The sequence below is a fragment of the Aegilops tauschii genome, chromosome 2 (assembly GCF_002575655.3).
Source record: "Aegilops tauschii subsp. strangulata cultivar AL8/78 chromosome 2, Aet v6.0, whole genome shotgun sequence".
NCBI lineage: Eukaryota > Viridiplantae > Streptophyta > Magnoliopsida > Poales > Poaceae > Aegilops > Aegilops tauschii.
The window spans coordinates 273,264,968-273,281,546 of NC_053036.3; the positions used below are offsets into that span (position 1 = coordinate 273,264,968).

General features: G+C 43.9%; 2 protein-coding genes across 6 annotated transcripts in view; both read left to right on the forward strand.

Annotated features, from left to right (window-relative positions):
• Positions 1 to 16,579, forward strand: part of LOC109749075 (pentatricopeptide repeat-containing protein At2g41720) — a 130,808-nt gene that overhangs the window by 25,474 nt on the left and 88,755 nt on the right. Inside the window, exon 10 of one of the 5 annotated variants that reach the window (XM_020308066.4) lies at positions 11,384 to 11,959. The exons of 3 other annotated variants lie outside the window; for them this stretch is intronic. In XM_020308066.4, coding sequence (XP_020163655.1) covers positions 11,384 to 11,412 — 29 coding nt within the window. In that variant the 3' untranslated portion in view covers positions 11,413 to 11,959. Of the gene's footprint in view, positions 1 to 3,076; positions 3,133 to 11,383; positions 11,960 to 16,579 lie in introns of those variants that run through there. One more of the 5 variants, XM_073508473.1, reaches the window with a different exon arrangement.
• LOC141041643 (uncharacterized) overlaps positions 1 to 16,579 on the forward strand; it is a 114,938-nt gene that overhangs the window by 9,604 nt on the left and 88,755 nt on the right. The window lies entirely within an intron of this gene.

The window sequence follows — 16,579 nt, forward strand, 5'->3', positions numbered from 1 at the left end:
CACAACATTTCGGACTTATGTAGTAGCCATGTCTCGAGTGAGTCATATGGAATATCACTAAGGAGAATGTCACCTCGGTCTCGAGAGCTCTAGCTCATGCTCGTGTCATCGGTCTTCTTGGCACTTGGTGAGACAATGGTAGGTCCATGGGGATGACCATAGGATGCTCCGCATCATCTCCCCCCTGGGAAAGACCCGACCTCGAATCAGAAGCCTCATCACCATGGTAGGGAGAGAGATCCTTGACGTTGAATATGTCGCTCACGAAGTACTTGTCGCGTGGGATGTCGATCTTGTAGGCGTTGTTGTTGTAGTGTTCTAGCACCTTGAAGGGTCTATTGGCTTGTGGTAGGAGCTTGGACTTGCGTTCGTTGGGGAAGCGTTCCTTGCGAAGGTGTAGCCCACAAGATCTCTGGTGTTGAATATCATGGGATTCTTGTTGCAGTTGACCTTGGTCGCGAGGCGTTGTACTTGGCGCTCGATGGCATCCCTTGTATCTTCATGCATCTTCTTGAGATAGCTCGCTCGTGCACTCGCGTCCATGTTGATGCGCTCTTGTAGTGGTAGAGGTAGAATGTCCAATGTGGACAACGGGTTGAAACCGTAAACGACCTTGAAGGGGGACTTGCCGGTAGTCGAATGTCTTGCGCGATTGTAGGCATACTCGGCTATAGGTAAGCACTCTTCCCACTCGTTGATGTTCTTTTTTATCAACACGCGTAGGAGGGTAGATAGCGTCCGATTCGTGACCTTCGTTTAGCCGTCGATTTGTGGGTGGTATGTCGAGGAGAATAGGAGCTTGATTTCGAGCTTGGGGCATAGAGTCTTCCAAAAGTAGCTTAGGAACTTGACGTCACGGTCCGATACAATAGTCTTGGGCACTCCATGTAAATGCAAGATTTCTCTACAAAAGAGATTGGCAACATGTGAAGCATCGTCTATCTTGTTGCATGGAATAAAACGTGCCATCTTAGAAAAACGGTCCACAACAACAAACACAGAATCTTTGCCATTTCGAGTTCTAGGCAAACCAAGCACAAAGTCATACTAATATCTCCCATGGGTGATATGGAATAGGAAGTGGTATATAGACACCATGGGATTGGGCTTTAAACTTAGCTTTGCGACACGTAGAGCACCAGTTTGTGTAGCGAGAGACGTTACATAACATCTTGGGCCAAAAGTAGTTCTTGGAGAGCGTAGCGAATGTCTTGTCGCGTCCAAAGTGTCCCATAAGATACTCCTCCATGAGCTTCTTGCAAAAGTAACAAAGCAAGAGAAGACTCGGGGTACATAGTTTGTTAGCTCGCATAAGATACTCATCCTTGATGTAATATCGTTCCCAAGATGTATGCGTCAAGCATTTGGCATATGGAATAGCAAAAGTAGCATCATGCGCATACAAGTCTTTTATGTGCTCAAAGTCAATGGCATTCAATTCAAGTTTAGTTACAAGCATGCATTTGCGGAAGCATCCGTCACAACATTTTCCTTACCTTTGATATACTTGATAACATAAGGAAATGACTCAATGAATTCACTCCATTTCGCGGACACTTGTTCAATTTAGTTTGACCCTTAAGGTACTTAAGCGTTTCATGATCCGTATGGGTTGCAAATTCATGAGGGCGAAGATAATGTTCTTACACATGCAAAACTCGCACTAAGGCATATAGCTCCTTGTCATAAATTGGGTAGTTTAGTTGTGCTCCAGAAAGTTTCTCAGTAAAGTAAGCTATGGGGCGCTTCTCTTGCATTAACACACCTCCTATACCGTTGCCACTAGCATCGCAATGAACTTTAAAAGTTTTGTTAAAATTGGGCAAGGCAAGCAAATGAGCATGTGTAAGCAAATTCTTAAGCTTATGAAATGCGGTATCTTGGGATGGTCCCCAAACAAATGGTGCATTCTTTTTACTCAAGGCATGCAAATGGGATGCAATAGTGCTAAAGTCCTTAACGAATCTATGATAGAAACCGGCTAAGCCAAGGAAACTACACACTTTGTTGCAAGTTGGTTGATTGTGGCCAACTTTTAATAGCATCAATTTTAGCTTCATCTATATGAACACCCTTAGAAGACACAACAAAACCCAAGAAAACTAGCTTATCAAACCAAAAAGGGATTTGTCCATATTAGCTAAAGGCGCTCTTTTCTTAGAGTTTGCAAAACGGTTCTAAGATGGGTGAAATGATCGTATAGGGACATGCTAAACACAAGAATATCATCAAAGTTGACCACAACAAATACGCCAATGTAAGGGCGGAGAACATAATGCATTACACGCATACAAGTGTCGGGTGCTTCGGAGAAGCCCATAGGCATAACGAGCCATTCATACAAGCCAAATTAGGTTTTGAAAGCGGTTTTCCATTCATCACCTTCTTGAATGCGGATTTGGTAATAATCACTTTTAAGATCAATCTTAGAGAAAAGTGTGGCTCCGCTAAGCTCATCTAGTAAGTATATCATCAAGGCGAGGAATAGAATATCTATAACGAACGGTGATAGCATTGATAGGACGACAATCAGAACACATGCGAAAACTACCGTCTTTCTTAGGCACAAGAATTACCGGCACTGCGCAATGACTTAAACTTTCACATACATGCCCATTGTCAATGAGTTGTTGTACTTGCCTTTGAATTTCTTTGGTTTCTTCCGGGTTGACGCGGTAGGGTGCCTAGTTTGGTAACGCTGTGCTGGGGATGAGGTCGATTCGGTGTTCGATACCGCGTAGAGGAGGTAGTCCCGGAGGTAGCTCATCGGGGAAAACGTCCTTGAATTCCTGCAATAGAGAAGACAACACTAAAGGTAGATGGTGAGAGGTGTTAGTTTTTGTTGCCTCGTCCTTGCACAATAGGACATAGTGTATAACACTTGATGGGTTCTCACACACTTCTCTCATCTCACTTTTGGTAGCAAATAACACTAAGTTTTCCTTGTCGCTCATCGTGGAGGCACTCAATTTTGGCTTTTGGCGCTCACTCTCTTTTTGGTGGCTCACTCTCTCATTATTCTTTTCGTGATGGGTAATTGCTTGCTTGTCGGTGATCACTTGGCTTGGTGACATAGGTCGTAGCACGTACTCCTTCCTCTTCATCTTGAAGCTATAGTGATTGGTTCTTCCATTGTGGATGACACCGCGGTCGAATTGCCAAGGTCGCCCAAGCAAGAGGTGGCAAACGGACATAGGAAGCACATCACACTCCAAAGTGTCTTCGTATGCACCAATCTTGAAGGAGACTTGAACGGTGTGCTCCACTTGGATGGTGCCGGAGTCGCTAAGCCATTGGACCTTGTAGGGACGAGGATGCTTCATCTTGACCAATTGTACCTTGGAACATAGCTCTTCACTTGCCAAATTGTGGCAACTTCCTCCGTCGATGATGACCTTCACAGACCTTCCATTGATGCCCGCCTTGGTGTGGAAGATATGACATCTTTGGTCTTTGTCTTGTTGATGTTGATGCGTCAAGATCTTGGAGACAACGAGAGCGGGGCTCGAATCATTGTCACAAAAGACTTGGTCATCTTCATCTTCATTCACTTGCCGGTGCATAACCACATGCTCAAGGGCTTCCATTTCTTATTCACTCATAGAGTTGTATGTGCCATCGTCGTTGGCAATCATGGTGCGCCCTGTGGGACTTTGGTAGGTCTTGTGGCCTCGGCCTTGGCAAGTAAAACACTTGATGGAACTTGTCTTGTCGGTCTCATCGTTTGGAGTCGTTGATGAAGCTGTTGATGATGAAGCACTCGGCTTGAAGTTGCTTGTAGTAGGAGGACGACTTGAAGATGTCGAAGTTTTCTTGTAACTTGACTTGTCGCCGGTGCTTGTAGAAGGTTTGGTTGAGGTAGAAGGCGTTGTAGTCATTGAGGCTTGTATGAACCGGTGTGGCTTGGAAGAGTACTTGACATACTTGTAGTCTTCTTGCACTTGACGCTCCGCCTTGGTAGTTTGGTGCACGAGTTCGATGAGGGTGGAGTAAGGTTGGAAGTCGGCGATCTTCTTAATAGGATGGTTGAGGCCATTCAAGAAACGCGCCATGGTTTGCTCCTCATCTTCCATGACATTTGCTCGAATCATGGCAATCTCCAACGGTCTTTGTGCCTTGCTTGAGGAGTTGTAGTGCTTGAAGAGGTCGCGACTATAGTACATGGGTACAAAGCGCGCTCGCTTGACATCCTACATTCGATTCCATGTTGTGATGTGTGGGTCACCTCTTGCCGCTCGACGCTCAATGACTTGCTCCCACCAAATGAGGACATAGTCTTGGAACTCAAGAGATGCCATGGCGATCTTCTTCTCTTCTTCATGGTTGTGCAAGCGAAAGATCTTGTCAACTTTCAATGCCCATGGAAGATAGTCTTCGGGGTCGTTGCTTCCGGAGAACTTAGGCATGGTGAACTTGAGCTTGCCGTAGCGTTGCTCTTCATTGTGTTGGGGACGATGGCGATGACGCTCTTGACGTGGAGGAGGGTCTTGAGCCTCATGCTCTGCTTGATTGTTTTGTCGTTGAGGTTGTGGAATTCTTGCGCGGTTCCTCATTTCTTGGCGCTCCTCAAGGCGTGCGGCTTATTCTTGTCGCTCTTGTCGGAGGGCCTCTTCTTGAAGTCGTGCTTGGCGGTTGCGCTCGTCGACGGATAGTGTAGCTTCGCATAGAGTACGTTGGGCTTCAAGGTTTTGTTCCTCACGACGATGTTTTTCTTGTCGAGGGGCATCATCATCTTGTTGTTCTTGTTGATCTTGGCGTATTCGAGCTTGCCCTTGGACCGGATGATCATTAGCTTGTCGCCGTAGGCGGTCACATTCACGTAGGCGGTAACCCATTGCGGTGGAATGGATTTTCTGGAGCTTGATGAACTTCATGGTCTTGGCGACGATGTGAACGAGCTCGAGGAGGACTTGCATCTTAAGAAGATTGCGAAGAATGTCGACTTGAGTGGCTCCGTTTTGAATAGGACGAAGATGTAGAAGAGCGATTGACCATCATTGCTCGTATGTCTTCCTTGAGAGTTGCCATCGATATGTTGAAGTAGTCTCTTGTACGTTGCTCGGATTGTTGTAAGTCGGTAGCGAGTATGTCGATGCGGTCGCCCAATACTTCATTCTCTTGATGCAAAGCTCTTTGCGTGCCAAAGAGGTGGTTCTTGGTGATGTAGATGTTTGGGTCATCATCTTGCTCGATGAAGAGTGGGTTCGAAGAGGTAGTTGGCCTATCCATCATCTCAAGCAAACATGAGTGGGAGAAAGAAAAGAACTAGACCAAATGTACCTTACTCGATGTTGAAATGGATCAATGATCACTCAATAGTGAAACAAGGAAATAACACAATTGGTATCGGATCTCGTCAATTCTCACACCTACAAATTAAAGCCTTTGGTGAAGGTTGGTGGCACAAAATTTGATGCGAATGTTAGCAAGACTCAATAATGTTGAAAAAGATTCACAAATTCACAAATGCAACAAGTAGACCAATAGCTATATGTGTTACACGGAAACACACACACACACACACACAGATAGATAAATGGGGTCGTGCAACCAAGGAAGGAGCTCAAAATGTGGAATCCACAAAAATGCTCTAGTTGCACAACTCTAGAGAGACGCTAGCACGATTGCACAATAGGCGGATACGAAACTTGTGCACAACCTACAAAGCAAAAATGCAACGACTTTCTATCCCAAGTATTCTATTATGTATGATGTTCGGGTGATATGATCCAAGATGATCGAGTATGACCAGTATGATGCTGTGGTTCTTGCTTAAAAGCTCTTTGCTTATCTTTCTCTTTTGCTTAAAAGCTTTTTGGCTCTTTCTCTTTTGATCTCTTTCTTTGGCCACTTATGCGCAACTTCACAAACCAAGATAGCAATTGTGTAAGCGGAACAAAGATGTTGCACTAGTGATGACACTATGATACCAAGATGGGTATAGCTAGATGATGTGGTATATATGCAATGGAGATGATGATCACTAATGTGCACAAGTAACGTTGCCGGCAATACTCAAAGGCTAGTCTCGATGGGTAAGTGACGCAAAAGGAAGGCTACGGGGTTATCAACGCAATGGCAAGGGAGAATGTCCGAGAGTGTCGTCGAAGTTATCGCCCTTGCTTACGGTTAGTGGTGTCAAAATGGTGAAGTGGTTGTTGTCGATGACGAGTCCGTGGCGAAGATGAGTGGCGGTGATGTCGTTGTCGAACCGTCCCTAAGTAGCCGAAACACGTTAGGAAACGGAATCCGCAACTCAAATTCTCAAAGAACAAAACGTGTCAAAATTGTCGGAGTGGTAGTGGGTAAGCGATGGTGGTTGCGGAACGCGGTGGTGGTATGCGGAAGTATTGGTGGAAACCCGAGCAAAGTTGGTGAAAGTTAGGCGGAAGATGGAGTGGAGGATGAAGTGATGCTGCGGGAGGCCTGATGTCCGGGGTCCACGGGCCAGATGTCCGGGGCTCCAAATCCGTGATGAACTCGGTGGATCTAGTGGGAAAGAAAAAATTTCGGGGCAAAATTCGAGGGATTTCGTGGATGAAATTGGGGAAAAAGTTAGGAGAAGCTAGATCTACCTACAACACATCAAATCCACAGATCAAATTCAACAAAACATCATCAAACCAACAAATCACAAAAAAAGTTGGAGCTATTTTTCGTGGGGATTTTCGAATTTAGGAAGAAATATAACAAAATTAGGCTAGAAAACGGGGGTAGGGGCTCCAAATTCGTGATCAACCTGGCTCTAATACCAAGATGATGTAGGGTGGAACCCTAGGGGCCGATCTTTCACGATTTGGAGGGGATTTCCAAAGAACACGACGAACACACGAAGAACACAAGGGAAAAAACAAGAGGGAACAATCAAATTGACTTGATCCAATCACACATATGCTAGATCCATGAACACAAGAGATCACAAGATCCAAAGAGAACAAAGGAAAGATACAAGTAGCTAGTTATTCTCCAAGAAGTCTTGAATCCACTAGGGGATCTTCTCCGTGAAGAGGTCTTGAGTTCACTTGGGGGATCTTCTCCTAGATGGAGGGCTTGGCCTCCAATGGAGTATGTATCAGGTGGATGAGCAAAGCTCTATCTCTCATATGAGCTAAATCAATGCTAACCCTAAAACATTGGGGGAGAAGAGTATATAAAGTCTAGGGGGGCGAAGGGATACATGGGCTTCGACCCTTTACACTGTGCGCAGACAGGGGGAGTCGGATGTCCAGGCTTCGGGCCGGATGTCCGGGCAGGCAGGGTCCAGTTTCGGTGCTCTCTAGATAGGCGCGTTCCAGATTTCCAGGCTGGAGTTCGGATGTCCGGTGGCTCACGTCGGGCCGGATGTCCGGGGCCTGAGCCGGATGTCCGGGCTGGCGGGGGCGGCTTCGGTGAGGTTTTGTGAAGGATGTCGGATTTCCGGGCTGGGGCCTGATGTCTGGGCTCGTGTCGGGCCGGATGTCCGGGCCCTGTAGCTCGACGGCTGGGCGGCTGCTGGTGACACTTCTAGGGGCCGGATGTCCGGGGTCATGGGAGTTGTTCTCGGTCCCTTCCGTTGGTTTTCTTCATCCATGAACTTGGGGACTTGTTCGCCTTCGTATGCATCTCTGAGAGGGTCCTCTTGATACCTGATCATGCACAACATTCCTGACTTAGGTAGTAGCCATGTCTCGAGTGGGTCATATGGAATATCACTAAGGAGAGATGTCACCTCGGTCTCGAGAGCTCTAGCTCGTGCTCGTGTCATCGGTCCTCTTGGCACTTGGTGAGACGATGATAGGTCCATGGGGATGACCATTGGATGCTCCGCATCACCCACCTTCTCCCATAGTGGGGCCTCAGCTTTAACCATATTATAGGCTAGCGATACTGAGTTTGCACACCCTTGAAAATGGCCGCGTTGCGATGCTCCCAAATTCACTAGACCATGAGCATGATCACCGTGGAGGTGCCCTGACCTTACGACCGCTGGGATGGAGGTGATGGCTGTTTCCACCAATCTGCAGAAGACTGGCCTATTGCCACTAATCTCGTGTATTCTTTCAGTGTCTACTGTGAGTTTACCTTATGCTGCCAATACTCTGAAAGATGTGGCATTTGAATAATTTGGTCATGAGAAAATTTGCAGTCCCTCGGGGTTTAAGAAACCATCAAGCAGCCATAATACCCGCTTCATGTGAAATCTTTATTCTTTAGCTGTTGAAAGAGGCACATATTAGCTTCATAAGAAATAGTTAGCTATTTAAATAGACATACGCTACATGTTCTAGAATATACAGGGGGCGCTTGGTTGGTCGTTTCCTACCCAATACCAGCGTATAATATGAAGTATGTTTCTTTTCCAATCTCAGCGATTGGAACATAGTTTTCTTTTTCCACCAAAGGTTTATGCATGGTCTGGCCCAGACTACAACTGTAAAGTTTACAGACCAATCGAGGCCACACACACAAAAACAAGCGCATCAACGATGGCCGGCCTCCCTCGCCCCCATCCTGCACGCCAGCAACATCCACGTTGTTGAGCGCCGCCGCGGCCAGTACTGTCTCCCAGATGGAAGTGGTGAGGAGCTTGAGCTCACCCCGTGGCCGAGATGGCGGACGCGCGACGCCTGCTCTACCTGACAGAGCGAAGGTCATGCTAGAGGCTGACAGGGAATAGGAAGAAAAAGAGGCCGAGGCTGGCGATGGATTCGAGGACCAGCGTCATGTTGTCCTCTTGTGGCCGCCGACATAGTGCACAAGAGAGTTTCTCCAGATCTGCCATTTCTTTTCTTCCCCGCTTCCTTGCTCACCTTCCTCCTTCCCAAGGCGAGCATCCGCGGTAGATTGATTCGATTTTCATACGATCTTTAGATTTCCTCCCCTTCAATTCATTTGCCTCCACACAACCACTCCAATTAATACGCTCAATCTGGTGAGTGAAATACAGTTGGTGGTGTTACGACCCAGGGTGCCTCAACATACAGGAAGCCGGCCCGGCCCCCCTAGGCCGGTTATGCCTTGGGCCGACATATCGGCTCATGGGCCTTACGAAGATATGACTCGGAAGCCTTGGAGTACACGACAAGGACTCTAGAACCGACTAGGATCATGTAACCCTAGACCCCGGTACCCACATAAGTCGGGGCTAGGCTAGTCGATAGGACAGGAACCCAAGGGTTGATACTCAATCTCTCGATCACCTTTGTAACCCCTATACACAATCAATACAATCGAGCAGGGGGTAGGGTTTTACCTCCGTGAGGGCCTAGACCTGGGTAAGCTCTCCCTTGTTGCCCATCCAATCTACTCGTCTGGCCAGAGTACCCTGTCGAGGGATCTGCCAGATATAACTCCGACAACTATCGTAGCCAAACACAGGATATTACAACGAAAATGATACGTGTGTGTTCTACATGTGCCCACTAATATACATCAGTAATCATTTGCAGTTGTAAAGTTGTACAGGGCTTCCAAACGTGGTCTTAGCGGTTTACATAGGCATATATTATCTTCACCAAACTTGGACTTTTCTGGATTTTTCTTTTGGAAATATCCTACCAGAAGGAAAAACGGTAATTTCTGATTTCTGTCTACTTTGGTCACCATCTGGATCTAGAATCTGGAACTCTACCATCTTCTTTCTTGGGCGTTGCTTCTTTGGCGCAAAGTACTGGGCATGTTTGGTTGCGTGCAACACCCCAACAAGGCCCTAGGAAGCAATTTTGGCATATTTGCTTGCCTGGCATGCACTGATATCTTGGCCCGCACGCTTCTTAAAGCACTACTCGGCCTGGCTAAGGAGGAACGCTCGAATCGGCCTTTTTCCCAGAGCCAGACTCCAGTGAGCCACGCGTCGTCCTCGCCGGTACCCCTTGGGAAGCGGGAGAGACGAGACGACATTACTCCCCACTCCTCTTCCCTCACCCCAAACCCCTGATTCACACCCCTCTCTTAATGGCCTTTCGTTCGCACCGATGGCTGCTGATGCTCCACCACCCCGTCGCCCGACTCCTTGCCCTGCCGATGAAAGCAACCATGACCGTTGGCTTGCTGCCATGACAAAGTGGGGGCCTCACCCCCAGGCAGTTGGCGAGGATGATGAAGGCGGGCCCCTTCCCCCCATCTGCACTAAGCGACCGACAGTGACGAGGAGTGCGGCGGTGACGTCGGCCGCTGGAGGGACGGGGATGTTTTCTTTCTGCCGGAGTTTGCTCCGGCGCCATCCGCTCCCGCTCCACCTCTAGGGTACGTTGAAGTACTCAATGTTGCTTCTTCAGTTGTGCTGATCCTGTTTAGCGGTTAGGGTGTTTTAAGGTGTTGCTAGGATTGATTTTGCATAGTGCCGGATCGATTTTTGCATATTTTGCACCGATTCGATAGACTTTAGCACTGATCAGCACCGGATTGACTGGATCAGATTTTAGCACTGATTATGTAGTGAGTGTCGATTTAGGGTTAGTTTTTGGGGGGGGGATCTAAGTTCGATGAGGGGGTAGATCAGTCCTACTTGTGCGAATGACAGTTTGATTAAGGACCATGTTTAGTATTGATCTTCACTGATGTGCAGTCCATATATTAGGGTGAACATTGGTACGAGAGTTCGTCTACGCATTGTAGTCTGATACTTGTACAAGCTCTCCCCTTCTACATGACAACATGCAGTGAAGATCATCACCCTGGACATGCACATTGTGATCGTACACATTGTAGTTCGGTTTACATTATAGTTCGGTGGTGTGTTGAGCCTAATGTTCTTAACTGTTGCGCTCTGCGGGCACTGAGGACCGGGCAGCTGCTCCAAGGGCAAGGTTGTAGTAGAAGACAATGTCTCAAGGACCATGTTAAAAGTAGCTGGGTTGGATCTACTTCCGATCCTCGATGCCTTCCATGAACACATGACCACTATCCGTCATGAAATCGTTCTCATGGGGAACACCAGTTGCAACTGGAGGGTGAAGCTCTGGGAAAATCATGCTCTTTAGAATATCAATAGAAATTTGGAGTACTTATTGAAGCTGAAGGACAAGCCCACCACCACATCATCATCATCACCGAAGAAAGACACTTGAGTACACAGGTATGGGCATCACCCTAGATTTGTGCCAAGCTTGGGGGAGGTGCCCCTGTATCGTATCTTTACCTATCTTAGTTCGATCCTTAGTTATTTCATGGTTTAGAAGAATAAAAGTTTAGTATGTTCTATTTTTGAGTGATAGTTTCTTGATCTATCTATTGATACGTCTCCAACGTATCTATAATTTTTGATTGTTCCATGCTATTATATTATCCATCTAGGATGTTTTATATGCATTTATATGCTATTTTATATGATTTTTGGGACTAACCTATTAACCTAAAGCCCAGTGCCAGTTTATGTTTTTTTTCTTGTTTTTGAGTATCGCAGAAAAGGAAAACCAAACGGAGTCCAATTGACCTGAAATTTCACGAAGATTATTTTTGGACCAGAAGAAGCCCACGGAGTATCGGAGATGGGCCAGAAGAGTCCGGAGGCACCCACGAGGGTGGGGGCGCGCCCTACCCCCTGGGCGCGGCCCCCTACCTCGTGGCCGCCTCGGAGACCCCCTTGACTTGTTCCCGACGCCAACACCTCTCATATATACCCAAACTTCCAGAACATAACCTAGATCGGGAGTTCCGCCGCCGCAAGCCTCTGTAGCCACCAAAAATCAATCGGGACACTGTTCCGGCACCCTGCCGGAGGGGGGATCCCTCACCGGTGGCCATCTTCATCATCTCGGCGCTCTCCATGACGAGGAGGGAGTAGTTCACCCTCGGGCTGAGGGTATGTACTAGTAGCTATGTGTTTGATCTCTCTCTCTTGTGTTCTTGATTTGGCACGATCTTGATGTATCGCGAGCTTTGATATTATAGTTGGATCTTATGATGTTTCTCCCCCTCTACTCTCTTGTAATGGATTGAGTTTTCCCTTTGAAGTTATCTTATCGGATTGATTCTTTAAGGATTTGAGAACACTTTATGTATGTCTTGCATGTGCTTATTTGTGGTGACAATGGGATATTCACGTGATCCACTTGATGTATGTTTTGGTGATCAATTTGCGGGTTCCGTGACCTTGTGAACGTATGCATAGGTGTTGGCACACATTTTCATCTCGACTCTTCGGTAAAAACATTGGGGCACTCTTTGAAGTTCTTTGTGTTGGTTGAATAGATGAATATGAGATTGTGTGATGCATATCGGATAATCATACCCGCGGATACTTGTGGTGACATTAGGGTTTTTGTTGATTTCTGTCTGAAGGTGTTATTCTACTACGAACTCTAAGATAGATCGAACGGAAAGAATAGCTTCATGTTATTTTACTACGGACTCTTGAATAGATCGATCAGAAAGGATAACTTTGAGGTGGTTTCGTACCCTACCATAATCTCTTCGTTTGTTCTCCTCTATTAGTGACTTTGAAGTGACTCTTTGTTGCATGTTGAGGATAGTTATATGATCCAATTATGTTATTATTGTTGAGAGAACTTGCACTAGTGAAAGTATGAACCCTAGGCCTTGTGATGACTTGATTTCCCTTGCACATCATAATGAACTTAGTTTGCTTGTGGGTTATGAAGAAATGAAACGTATAACTAAGGATATGCCAGAATTTGTCCTTGATAAAGTTCTTGATTTTGATCTAGAGAAAATTTGTATGTATTGTGCGGTGAATTGCATTGAAAATCCTTATATTGCCAATTACATAAAGACAAGAAAACAAATAAAAGATGAAGAGAATACTAATGAAAGGGAAGATATTTCCTAATATCCTCCTATTCTTTTTTATGATGAATCAGGTAACGAGGAGGAGCTTTCTATTCAACCAATCTCATTAATAAGGAGCTCCAAAAAGAAGATTAAACCCACACATAATGTGAAGAAGAAGAAAAAGATGGAGAAACAAAGGTAAAAAGGTATCCCTCCCAAATGATGTTGCTCCTATTATTCATTGTGATGATGATAATTGCTATACTATTGGTGCTATTCATACTATTAATGATGAGAGTGATTATGCTTATGATATGGAAAGGCCCAAGCTTGGGGATGCTATGTTTGATGAGAATGACATGTTTGAGAATTTATTTGATGCAATTAATGTTTGTCCCAAGCTTGGGGATGCTATGTTCTATGAAGATGATATTTTTAACCTCCCAAGTTTTGATATGTAAATTTATTATGATGATAGCATGCCTCCTATTTTTTACATTACTCTTTTAATGTGGAAACAATTTATAGTATTCGAGTTTTTTTATGATACTCCTATTATTTCGAATGAGAAGAATTTTGCTTATGTGGAATGTAGTAAATTTTCTATGCTTGTAGATCATAAAAAGAATGCTTTATGTGATAGTTATATTGCTGAATTCATTCATGATGCTACTGAAATTTATTACGAAGGAGGAACATATGCTTGTAGGAATTGCAATAATATCAAGTTTCCTCTCTATGTGTTGAAAATCTTGAAGCTATGCTTGTTTTGCTTTCCTATGCTAGTCGATTCTTGTTCCCATAAATTGTTTGCTCACAAAATCCCTATGCATAGGAAGTGAATTAGACTTAAATGTGTTAGTCATATTCTTCATGATGCTCTCTTATGTTTAAGTTCATATCTTTTATGTGAGCATCATTGAAATCATCATGCCTAGTTAGGGGCGTTAAACGTTAGCGCTTCTTAGGAGGCAACCCAATTTTATTTTTGTTTTTTGCTTTTGCTCCTGTTTATTAATAAATAATTCATCTAATCTCTGGTTAGATGTGGTTTTACGTTTTAATTAGTGTTTGTGCCAAGTAGAACCAATAGGATCTTCTTCGGTGATAGTTGTTTGATCTTGCTGAAAAAGACAGAAACTTTGTGCTCACGAAAATAATTGTTAAAATTCACGAGAACGTGATAAAATGCTAATTCTTTTTGCAGAAGATCAATATACAAATTATCCAGGTTGTCCTAGTTTTTCAGATTACTACAGACTGTTCTGTTTTTGACAGATTCTGTTTTCTATGTGTTGTTTGCTTATTTTGATGAATCTATGAGTAGTATCGGAGGGTATGAACCATAGAGAAGTTGGAATACAGTAGATATTACATCAATATGAATTTAGAATGAGTTCACAACAGTACCCAAGTGGTGGTTTTATTTTCTTATACTAACGGAGCTTACGAGTTTTCTGTTGAGTTTTGTGTTGTGAAGTTTGCAAGTTTTGGGTAAAGATTCGATGGACTATGGAATAAGGAGTGGCAAGAGCTAAGGTTGGGGATGCCCAAGGCACCCCAAGGTAATATTCAAGGACAACCAAGAGCCTAAGTTTGGGGATGCCCCGGAAGACATCCTCTCTTTCGTCTTCGTTCATTGGTAACTTTACTTGGAGCTATATTTTTATTCACCACATGATATGTGTTTTGCTTGGAGCGTCATTTTATTTTATTTTCTTTTTTTTGCTGTTTAAATAAAATACCAAGATATGAAATTCTTAAATGTTAGAGAGTCTTCACATGGTTACATAGTTATTCAACTACTCACTGATCTTCACTTATATCTTTTGGAGTAGTTTGTCATTTGCTCCAGTGCTTCACTTATATCTTTTTAGAGCACGGCGGTGGTTTCATTTTGAAGAAATAGATGAACTCTCATGCTTTACTTATATTATTTTGAGAGTCCTAAACAGCATGGCAATTTGCTTTGGTTATGAAACTAGTCCTAATATGATAGGCATCCAAGATGGGTATAATAATTTTTTTCATATAAAATGCATTGAATACTATGTGAAGTTTGATACTTGATAATTGTTGTGAGATATGAAGATGGTGATATTAGAGTCATGATAGTTGAGTAATTGTGAATTTGAGAAATACTTGTGTTGAGGTTTGCAAGTCCCGTAGAATGCACGTATGGTAAACGTTGTGTGACAAATTTGAAGCATGAGGTGTTTCTTTGATTATCCTCCTTATGAGTGGCGGTCGGGGACGAGCGATGGTCTTTTCCTACCAATTTATCCCCCTAGAAGCATGCGCGTAGCGCTTGGTTTTTGATGACTTGTAGATTTTTGCAATAAGTATGTGAGTTCTTTATGACTTATATTGAGTCCATGGATTATATGCGCTCTCACCTTTCCATCATTGCTAGCCTCTTCGGTACCGTGCATTGCCCTTTCTCACCTTGAGAGTTGGTGCAAACTTCACCGGTGTATCCAACCCCCGTGATACGATACGCTCTATCACATATAAACCTTCCTATATCTTCCTCAAAACAGCCACCATACCTACCTATTATGGCATTTCCATAGCCATTCTGTGATATATTGCCATGCAACTTTCCACCGTGCCATTTATTATGATAGGATTCATCATTGACTCTCTGGTAGAAACTTTGGGGCACTCTTTGAAGTTCTTTGTGTTGGTTGAATTGATGAATCTGAGATTGTGTGATGTATATCATATAATCATACCCGCGGATACTTGTGGTGACATTGGAGTATCTAGGTGACATTAGGGTTTTTGTTGATTTGTGTCTTAAGGTGTTATTCTAGTACGAACTCTAGGATAGATCGAACGGAAAGAATAGGTTCATGTTATTTTACTACGGACTCTTGAATAGATCGATCAGAAAGGATAACTTTGAGGTGGTTTCGTACCCTACCATAATCTCTTCGTTTGTTCTCCGCTATTAGTGACTTTGGAGTGACTCTTTGTTGCATGTTGAGGGATAGTTATATGATCCAATTATGTTACTATTGTTGAGAGCTTGCACTAGTGAAAGTATGAACCTAGGCCTTGTTTCCTAGCATAGCAATACCGTTTGTGCTCACTTTTATCATTAGTTACCTTGCTGTTTTTATATTTTCAGATTACAAAAACCTATATCTACCATCCATATTGCACTTGTATCACCATCTCTTCGCCGAACTAGTGCACCTATACAATATACCATTGTATTGGGTGTGTTGGGGACACAAGAGACTCTTTGTTATTTGGTTGCAGGGTTGCTTGGAGAGACCATCTTCATCCTACGCCTCCCACGGATTGATAAAACTTAGGTCATCCACTTGAGAGAAATTTTCTACTGTCCTACAAACGTCTGCACTTGGAGGCCCAACAACGTCTACAAAAAGAAGGTTGTGTAGTAGACATCATCTATCTATGTAATCGAGTTGAGAGTTATATAATAAAGAGTAGTTTGAGTTTTGCTTCTTTACTTTTATGCTTCAATCTTAGCAATGGAAAATAATAGAAAGATCATATGCTAATCCCATGAAAAGTAATGACTTTACATAAAGAAAAGTATAATTGATAAATTTGTTGGAAGTTAACAAACATAGTAGTGGTCAATGATGCAATTCATGGAAGATTAATAAGGAAAGAGATCACATATAAATATACTATCTTGGACATCTTTTATGATTATGAGCACCCATTAAATATTCTATGTCAGTTTGTTGACGTTGGGCAAGGAATACAATGTAATGAGTTATGTTTCCTTATATTCACATAGAAGTTATATTGTCATGGATCCTCCAACATGTGCTGCTTCCTCCATATCTTTTGCTAGCTAAAAATCCGAACCAAGTAGAGATACTACTTG